Below are 10,397 nucleotides of genomic sequence, written 5' to 3' on the forward strand. Positions count from 1 at the left end.
CGCGCAGCGCAGCCTCAGCGAGAAGGCGCAGCACGTCCGCGAGCTCAACCTCCTGCGGGAGAAGAACCACCACATCCTGAAGCTGAAGGCCGAGAAGGAGGAGAAGTGCCACATCGAGGGCATCAAGGAAGCCATCCGGAAGAAGGAGCAGAGGATGGAGCAGCTCTCGCAGGAGAAGGAGGCCGCCTCCGCCGCCGCCTCCGAGGGCTTCCCAAAGGCCTCCAGGGCCTGCAGGCGGGACGGCGGGAAAGCGCCTGCCAGTGGCGGCTGCTACGATCGCATGGACGACGGGGAGGCCCCGCTCCGAGGCGGCTACTGAGAACCAGGAGATGATGTGGCGATGCGATGGGATTCCTTTTATAACCCGACTATACGTGTGAGCATTGATTTTAAGAAAATGTATAAAATAGCTGCGATTTCCTCTCGTGAACTAGTCGATTGATTCGCTTGGATAAGCCGAGAAGCTTGGGAATAGAAGTTGGGGGGATGTTACGGACATGGCGTGGCCTTTGTAAGTTGTCTGTTTGAATGGAATGTATTCCCTGAGCTCTCAAGTAATCTTAGAAGCCTATGCATCAGGCCCGTCTTGGAGGAAGCAGAGAAAAAAAAATCTATATACAGTAGGAGAAACACTTCTGTGTCAGGTCGGGCACGGGTGACGTGGGAAATAGCAGTCATAAGAAATCCCCGAGCCCTAACCGGTTTGGCTCAGTGGATAGAGCGTCGGCCTGCGGACTGAAGGGTCCCGGGTTCGATTCCAGTCAAGGGCATGTACCTTGGTTGCGGGCACATCCCCAGTAGGAGGTGTGCAGGAGGCGGCTGATCGATGTTACTCTCTCATCGATGTTTCTAACTCTCTATCCCTCTCCCTTCCTCTCTGTAAAAAATCAATAAAATATATTTTAAAAAAAAAGAAGTCCCCGAGGGAGGATTCAGATGCATGTAGCAGAGTTGGGAGCCCTGGTACTGCACCCCCTTATAGTTTATAATGCACATGAACATGTTAAAGGCTCTGAAAAGGCCTGCAGTAAAGAGACTCATTTAAGCTAGTGTGTTTTTTACAATTCCTGGAACCTTTTTCTTTTTTTCTTCTCTAATCCTTCCATGGAGTTGGTGTTCTGTGAAATGTTTTTGGAAACAGCTATCTATAGCTCCTCCCGGATTATGAGCTGCTTTGGTCTGCCTTGGACAGAAAAACGTTGGCAATTCCTTTAGCACTCCTGCCTGGTGGCTCTTTCACAGCCCCGTGATCTGAGAGCTCCCTGCAATCTTCTGTTCTGATTTTTTTTCCCCTTTTGGTCAGTTCTATCCAGTCTTTTGGGAAAAAAAAATCTATTGGAGTTCTTCTATTTCCCCCTCTGTTTCTCCTTTGTTTCTTTTGCTGGAGGTATGTGATGTCATTCTATCTCCCACGTGTTGTCTAATTAACCGAGCTCTGAATGAATGACGAAGCATGCAGGATTTGGGACTGTGACATTTTAGACAAGGAGTCAGAGGCCAAGCAGAACTTAACCCATCACATCTCAAAGTCCCTCTCAAAAAATTCTAAAATTTTCTTTTAGAGCCCCTCTTGTAACATTTATCTTTAAAAGAGAGAAATAGGGTAAGCACCAATGGAAGATTTCTGTCATATTAGTATTTTTAAAATATATTTTTACTGATTTCAGAGAGGAAGGGAGAGGGAGAGAGAGCTAGAAACATCAATGATGAGAGAGAATCATCCATTGGCTGCCTCCTGCAGGCCCCCTACTGGGGATGGAGCCAGCAACCCAGGCATGTGCCCTTGACCGGAATCGAACCTGGGACCCTTCAGTCCACAGGCAGATGCTCTATCTACTGAGCCAAACCAGCTAGGGCTATGTTAGAATTTTTAAAATGACACGAAAGGTAACTGGCGAGGGATACTGTTCCAAGGTCAGTATGAGAGCCACATTCTCATATAATGGGACTGGGCCTTCTCCCCTAGTTAGTTTTCTTCCCTTGTCCTAGGTCCCCCCAACCGCTGTCCCCAAAGAGGCTTACTCGGGCCCTCACTACTTTGCTCAAAAATGGAAGGGCTCATACATCTCGCCTCTGTTTCCAATCTTACTCCCTTCTCTTTGCCCAAGTTAATCCTCTGCTCTGGCCAAATGCCCTGGGCCTCCCTGGCATTCTAGGAGAGAGCCTAAGATGTTTCAGGCAGACCGCGATGAATCTAACTCCTCCTCTTGATATGGTTATGTGACTTTGGGGAAGTTACGTTCCTCGCCTTACAGATGAGGCAACCGGTGGGCCTCAGTTGCCTCGTCTGTAAAATGGAAATATAATTCCTATCTCAAAGGGATGCTGTGAAGGGTGATCAAATAACATAACGTAAGGTGTTTGGCGTAGAGCCCAGAACCTAATTACACACCCATCATTCAACTGCGGGTTTTATTATAATGCGGACCTTCTGTTCTTGGCAAATCCATTCTCCCTATCTCGATGCCGCCCATCATATCCGAGTCTGATTTTTCTGAGCTGAGTTCACATTCTGTCTTTCCTGTGCAATGTAGGGCCGCCCTGGCTGTCCCATATTGGCATCACGTTCTTGGTTGCTGTTATGTGTGCCGTATCCATCTTGCAATCCATTTCTTGGCTTCCAAGCTGGACTGTGTGCTACTTGAGGCCAAGGTCATTGCCTTAGAGTTCTTCGTACCCATCCTTAACATGGTGGTCAATATATAGTCAAAGCAAAAGCCTTTAAGCAGGATGACCCCACATCCATACCAGCCCAATGTTGTTTGCTCTTTGCTCCAAGAAATAAACTCCCTACTTTCAGAAAAAGAAGGCCTTAAGACATAAAAGCATTACATAGGTAGGGTCTCTATCTGATAAAATGTTTGATTCGTCTGGAAGATAAAATAATTCTTAAAAAGTCATACATAATATAAAGTAAAATTGATAGAACACACAGAAATCAAACTCATCATCAGAGTGAGAGATGTTTGGGGTATCATTGATGGAACAAAAAATTTGTAAAATTATAAAAATTCAATGAGCAAGTTTGGTTTATTGGTCATGTATAGATTCAATGTAGAATGGAATATTTACAAAAATTGACCAAGAAATAGGCCATAAAAGAAGGGTAAAATTTTTCAAATATCCATTATCATATGGAACAAGCTTTTTTTTTAACCACAATGCAATTAGAACCCTAAAATACATGCTTAGAACTTTAAAATCTCACTTTTTAAGGTAACTTCCCCAAAGTCACTTAACTGTGAGAGAATAGTGTATTATATTCATGTAGGATATGCTTCTAACATCTTTTTGGGTTCAAATAATAAGAAAAATTTCAATATATTTGGAACTAGACAATAATGAAAATATAATACACCAAGGCTTATAGCAATGCAGTGAAGAAGATAATGTAAGAGAATGTAGACTTAAATGCTTATTCATATGAGAAGAAAAGGTGGAAATTAATAAGCTAATCACTCAACTTAAGAAATTAGAAAAAGAACAACAGAATAAATTTAAAGAAAGATAACTATAAAAGCAGACACTAATGAACTAGAGAATAAAGATGTAATGAATATAATTAACTAAACTAAACATTGCTTGTTAGAAAACAGGAATGAAATTGGCAAGCTTCTAGCAGAGTACAAGAAAGAGAGACACGCAAATAATATTGAAAAGAAGGGGCTATAATGAGAGATCCAGCAGAAACTAAAAAGATAAGAGGGTACTATAAAAAACTGTAAGCCAAAGAATGCATAAGGATGCATTAACTTAGAAGAAATGAACACATTCCTTTAAAAATAACCAACTCAAAAAGAATAAGAAGTCCAAATAGTTCATAACCCTTAAAACAAGTGAATCAACTGTTTAACTTTCCTACAAAGAATCACCAGGCCAGATGCTTTTACAGGTAAAGTCTACTGAATGTTCCCGGGACAAATCCTAATCTCATGCAAATCATCTGAGAGAAAAAAGAGAATACTTCCCAACTGATTCTGTCCACAATACCTTTGATACTAAAACTGGAAAAATGTAATAAAGAAAAATCATAGGAAAGCCTCATGCATGAACATAAAGGCGGTAATCCTACACAAATATTAGCAAAATGAATCCTGCACTTTATGAAAAAAGATAACACATCATGACTAAACTGGGTTTATTCCAGGAATATAAGGCTTAACTTCAGAAAATCTGTAATTATCATTCACTACATTAGCATATTAAAAGAACAAAGCAATATGGTAATGTCGCTGGATGAACAAAACACATTTGATGAAATTCAAAATACCTATTTATAATTTTTTAAAAATTGAACCAGCTCAGAATAGAAAGGGATTTTCTTAATATGATAAGGGAAGCCTACCAAAAACCTACACAAACATTATTTTTTAGAGTGAAACAGTGAAGGCTTTTAAAATCAGGAAGATAAAAGAAAAAGAAAGGTGTGGAAAAGAAAAAAAAAACCTCAAAACTCTCATTTTTCACAGATGATATGTTTGTCCCCATAGAGCATTTTATCTACAACCTTAAAAGTTTCTATATTCACAACAGAGGTTTTTTGGGGGGTTTTTTTTTGGTAATAGCCAAGAACCAGAAACAATTCAACACCCATCAATGGTAAAATGGATAAATAAATCGAGCCACAGTCACACAATGGAATTCTATGCAGCAAAGAGCTTACAAATGATCAACAGCCATGCTAACAAACTGGGTGAGTCTCACCCACGTGATGTTGAGGGAATGATCCAGGCACCAAAAAGCACACACTGTGTGATTCCATTTATATAAAGTACAAACACAGACACGAGTAATCTCTGCTGTGGACGGTGGACTCCCTTAGTGGGGGGCTTATGGCGGGGGAGGGGTACGGAAAGGCAGCACGCAGTCATGGGTAAACCATGGGGCGGAGAGTTGATCAATGTTGGGTGTAGACTCTGGCTCTGCCATTCACCAGCTGTCTGCCTAGCCCCAGGGGGCATAACCCCTGGGAGACTCAGTTTCCTCCACTGGAAAATGGGCACAGTGATGGTCCTCGCCTCGCTGGGTTGCTGTGAATGAAGGAGAGAATGCCTGTGAAGTCTGTGGCTCAGAAAGTTCTGGAAAATGAGAGCTATGGTTGTTATCAGTGTTCCTCCTCTTTTTTTTTAAATATATTTTATTGATTTTTTACAGAGAGGAAGGGAGAGGGATAGAGAGTTAGAAACATCGATGAGAGAGAAACATCGATCAGCTGCCTCCTGCACACCACGCCTGCTGGGGCCACGGGCACCGAGGGTCAGGCGGTAATTCTGCAAGGGGAAGCCTGAGATACTAATTCATCTGCTTGCTTGCCCGAGCTTCCCACAAATCTCAGAACCAGCAGAGCAGACCTCTCGCGCTGGCCTTTGTGGCCAGAGCTGCTTGAGCCCCGGGCATTTTGACAGCGGCTGCCTGTGGAAGGCCTTCTCACACTCAGGCAGCCGCCCACCCCACCCGCCCCGTGGGTGCTCAGGCATTCACCGCGAAAAGAAGGCAGCTTCCCCCACAAATGCCTTTCTTTTCCTGAAAGCTTCCGAAATAGATTTTGAATTGTACCGTTTTCATACAATGCTGTTTTTTGCAAAGTGTTTCTTGAATTAATTAGTTGTGCTCAGTGTTTGAAAAATAGCCTCGCTCCAAGAGAAGGGATATAATGTGTCTATTTAACACAACCTGTAGAAACGGGAGCACCCCAGAGCCTAACTGAAGGAGATGGAGAGGGGACCCCGGGAGGATCCACACTTGGGCTTCTGGGAGGGAGCCGTGAACTTGACCTGCCGGACTTCCGCGAGCTTTCCCAGTTAGTGCTCGCTGGACTTCATTCATTAGACAAGGCAACTGGGGAAGAAGCAGCAAGAACACACACCACACGCACACACGGTCCAAGGGACATAGGACGGAGCGATGGGTCCAAGCATCCTACCGATGTGACTTGTGCTGCGCCCCAAGATGGGTCTCCGGCTGTTAAAGTAGCGAGGAAAATGGGAAACACTCCCCTAGTTCATGGCATAAAGCAAGAAGGAGCTGGAAGTGGGCTGCGCTGAGCTAGGGGTGCTGCACGGAGCCCCCCCATAAAACCAAAAGAAAGCCATCCGTCCGCCCTCCTGCGATAGTCTTTCAGGCAGAAAAAGTCCCGGCAGAAGTGATTTTTGCAGGTTGAACTAAAAAGGATTCTCTTGGGGGCACCGGGGGTCAATGGTACGAAATGCAGAAGCACTTTGGAAAGCTAACGGGGTTATGCAAAGGTGAGGGGCCACTGTTTTCAGCAGGGTGTTTGCTAAGATGCCATCCGGGGTCATGACGCCTCAAGGACCAGTCAGGTCAGGATGAGATGGGGTCAGACCTGCAGCTGGTCAAGGGCAGTCCCACTGCTGGTGAACTTCCAGCGACCAGCAAGCCCCTCGCCTCTCTGGCCTTGGGCTTCCACATCTGTAAATGGGGTGCAACAACCCCCCACTCACCGGGTTGGTGGGAGGTCACAGAGGTCAGAGTGCCCAGGATACGGGAGACCCTCAAAAACAGCTATTCCTCACTGAGCTTTTATTTTGTTGTTGTGTTTAATATTTTTATTGATTTCAGAGAGGAAGGATAGGAGAGAGGGGGAGAGGGAGAGAGGGAGAGAGGGAGAGGGAGACATCAATAATGAGAATCGTTGACTGGCTGCCTCCTGCACGCCCCACACAAGATCGAGCCCACCACCCAGGCATGTACCCTGACCAAGAATCTGAACCATGACCTCCTGGTTCATAGGTTGATGCTCAACCACTGAGCCACACCGGCCGGGCACTGAGCTCTTATTTTGTCCCAGACACCTGCTGAGTGCCTGCGTCCCATCCCCCATTGATCTGCACAGGGCACCTATGCGATGAGAACTCCCCTTCTCCATTAAGATGAAGACTCCGTTTATGAAACCTCTGAGATGCTCAGAGGGCAGGCGGCGCACTTGAGGCCCCAAAACCCATACGTGACGGGGTCCAGGCCCAAACACAGATCAGGCGGTCCCAGCCCCAGGCTCGGTCCACTCTCCACCAGGTTTCCTCTCGCGACGCTGGGTGGAGCCCAGGCGGACTGTCCTTCGGAAAGGCAGGTACTGCTGTATAATTTCCTGAACTTCATTCTGCAGCAGCTGTTCTCGTGTTGGCTGCCAAGAAATTGAATTGGAACAGCTCTGTGGGGGACTCCCTGCTGGCCAGGCCAGGGCTCAGACAGCTGTTCCGGGAGCTCCATGTGAGCCCCCGAGCCAGCAGGGGTGACCTCTGCACAGCGGGGGTAGGAGGCCATCACACTGTAGCTTCCAAGGGCAACGGATCAGCCAACTTCGCCCGTCCCCACCCTGTAAAAGGGACCCAGATCAGGTGGCCGGGCAGGTGCCTGAGACCCCGGGGGCACCACCTGGTCCTCCCGTAGGAGTGTAGTTTGGCCTCTTTCAAAGCTTCCCAAGAAACCGTTTAAGAAGTAACATTTGATCCCAGCCAGCGTGGCTCGGTGGTTGAGCATCGACCTATGAACCAGGAGGTCACGGTTCGATTCCCGGTCAGGGCACATGCCCGGGTTGTGGGCTCGGTCCCCAGTGTGGGGCGTGCAGGAGGCAGCCAGTGAGTGATTCTCTCTCATCATTGATGTTTCTATCTCCGTCTCCCTCTCCCTTCCTCTCTGGTTCCCCACCTTGTGTTGGCCACGCCCCGCCTCAGCATCTCTAACATCCTGATGCCCCCCAGCCCCGTGACATATCATTCTTATATTCAAAAAATGAGCTCCTATTCACATGGAGGAAGCCTCAAAGGCCATGAACTTGATCTAAACAAGCTTCCAAAGAATGCCTCAGCATCTCTAACATCCTGATGCCCCCACCCCCCGTGACATCTAATCCTTATTATTCAAAAAGTGAGCTCCTATTCATGTGGAGGAAGCCTAAAAGGCCATGAACTTGGTCTAAACAAGCTTCCAAAGAACATGGCATCCATGAAAGAGAAAAATAAAAGAACGAAAGGACCGTTGAAGTCCTGAGGAAGAAACCACTAAGAAACTGTTAAAAAATAATAATAATCTGAAGTGATAGGAAAAAAATAGCAAATAAAGTTTCAAAACATAATAGAGAACTGAAATGCATCAATATGTCACAATATGTATTTATATGCTGTATGCGAGGCCCCTAGAACCAGAAGAAATGCAAAAAGTTCACTGTTAACTCCTTCTCGAAATGCCTCCCTTAAACACCAAATTGCCCCCCTGTGGGGCGTGCGCCCCGGTTGGGAACTTCACCATTGGTCCTCCACACCACCTGTGCGGTAGGTACTACCAGTTCCATTTTGGAGCCAAGGAACGGAAGCTAAGAGGCGACTTACCAAGTCGCCTGGGAGAAAGCGGGCAAGCAATTAAGAGGTTTAGCATCAAGCAGGGACGCCACACAACCGCATGAAATATTAAACAGAGTGAAAGAGCTCCTGGGAGGAGGCTGGGCCATCCGTCTTGTCAATGACCTCATCGCCGGCAAGGCCTCCTCATCTCCGCGCGGGGCTCCCTAAATCTCTCTCACTCGGTCCAGCCCTCTCCTGAGCTGCAAAGCTCCCTACATCTTAGCTGGCTGGCTGGCCGGCACCTCCTCCCGGTTCCCTAGCACACTCTGCCTGGCGAGGACCAACCCGTCAGCACTTACTTCCAACACCGCCCCAAACGAACTCCGCACCAATGTCTCCATTTCTGGCCAGTGCCACCTTCTGAGCTTTGAAATCTTTTTTTTTTTTAATATATTTTTATTGATTTTAGAGAAGAAGGGAGAGGGAGAGAGAGATAGAAACATCCATGATGAGAGAGAATCATAGATCGGCTGCCTCCTGCACACCCCCTACTGGGGATCGAGCCCGCAACCCAGGCATGTGCCCTTGACGGGAATCGAACCTGGGACCCTTCAGTCCACAGGCTGACACTCTATCCACTGAGCCAAACCAGCCAGGGCAGTTTGAAATCTTGAGCGTTCCCACCTTTACCCCAGCATAGGCTGCCGAAACGCTTTTTTCTCACTTTCCGTCCTCTCGCATACCTGCACCCCTCCCCTCACCCAGCCCCCTCCTGCCCAGAGAAATCGGGGCCTCAAGTCAGAGACGCCGATATAGCGTCATCTTTACCCATCCCCCAGCGCCCAAGAATAATTTTTTGGAAGTTTATTCATCAGAAAAAGGAGTGTCAAGTCCTAGACACACGCTTTGCCTAGATCCAGTTTTAATGGTTCACATGACATAATGGGCCGAGACTATTCAGAGTGAAGGCATTCTAATTCCGTTAGCATCTACCAGGCATTGTGCCAAATGCTTCCACATACATCGGCCAACTTAATTCAGAGAAACATTGATCATGCCTCCCTCCCCCGCCCCTCCGCACATGCCCCAACTGGGGAGCGAACCTGCAACCCACATATGCCCCAGACCGTGAATCAAACCCTCAACATTCCTGTCCTTGCAATCAACCAAGCCACACCAGCCAGGCACTTAAGTCTTATAACAATTCTCATTATTGATGTTATAGCATCAAGGAAGATGCTAAAAAACTCACTTTATAGTCAAGTTCAAAATCAAGCTCAGAAAAGCTAACTAACATTTTTCACAGACCACACACCCAGGAGTCTGGGACCCCTTCTCTTCTCCTTCGCACTCTCTCCCTAAGCGATCTCTTCCCCATGTAAAACATCACCCGTAAGCGGATCATGCCGATTCCTGTCCACAGCTCCGTGTTCCGGACTCCACTAAACCACCTACTCCGCCTCCGCTTAGGTGGCTAATCCAGTGAGATGACTCAGCACATCCCAACACAAGCCTTGATTTCCACCCAAATAGTCCCTTCCCGCCTCCCATGTTCCCCACCCGAGGAGGGGCTAACCCAGGTGGGACACCTGGGCCCCAGGAGACACTCGGACTAGGCCTCCACGGGGAAGGTTAGAAGACGGGTCGAGCAGCAGATCCAGCTCCCATCCCGCCCTCGGTTCGACTCTAACCTTCTCGATTCTACCAGCAGGACAATCCTAAGCGCTGGCCCGCTGGTCTCCGAGAGGCAGGTGCCCCTTGCGGGTGCTCTTGTGTCCTCTTTGCATAGAGATGCAACCAGGCAATGCATGTAAAATAGATGGGGGCTCACCTGGCTGGGAAGCTCAGTGGTTGAGTGTCGACCTACGGATCAGGAGGTCACAGTTCGATGCCAGTCAAGGACACATGCCCAGGTTGCGGGCTCAATCCCCAGTGTGGGGCGTGCAGGAGGCAGCCAATCCATGATTCTCTCCCATCATTGATGTTTCTACCTCTCTCTCCCTCTCCCTTCCTCTATGAAATCAATAAAAATATTTTTTTTAAATATAATAGATGGAAACTCTCTCTCTCCATTGGCACCCCCAACTCATTCCCTTCACC

The 10,397-nt window shown here is 47.2% G+C and overlaps 1 protein-coding gene across 1 annotated transcript in view; it reads left to right on the top strand.

Annotated features, from left to right (window-relative positions):
- Nucleotides 1–420, top strand: part of CCDC185 (coiled-coil domain containing 185) — an 8,578-nt gene extending 8,158 nt beyond the window's left edge. The window contains exon 4 of the mRNA XM_014539917.1: nucleotides 8–420. Within this exon, the coding sequence (XP_014395403.1) occupies nucleotides 8–319 (312 nt within the window). The 3' untranslated portion in view covers nucleotides 320–420. The remainder of the gene's footprint in view (nucleotides 1–7) is intronic.
- The last annotated feature ends 9,977 nt before the right edge of the window (nucleotides 421–10,397 follow it).

The sequence above is a fragment of the Myotis brandtii genome, unplaced genomic scaffold (genome assembly GCF_000412655.1).
Source record: "Myotis brandtii unplaced genomic scaffold, ASM41265v1 scaffold231, whole genome shotgun sequence".
Classification (NCBI taxonomy): Eukaryota; Metazoa; Chordata; class Mammalia; order Chiroptera; family Vespertilionidae; genus Myotis; species Myotis brandtii.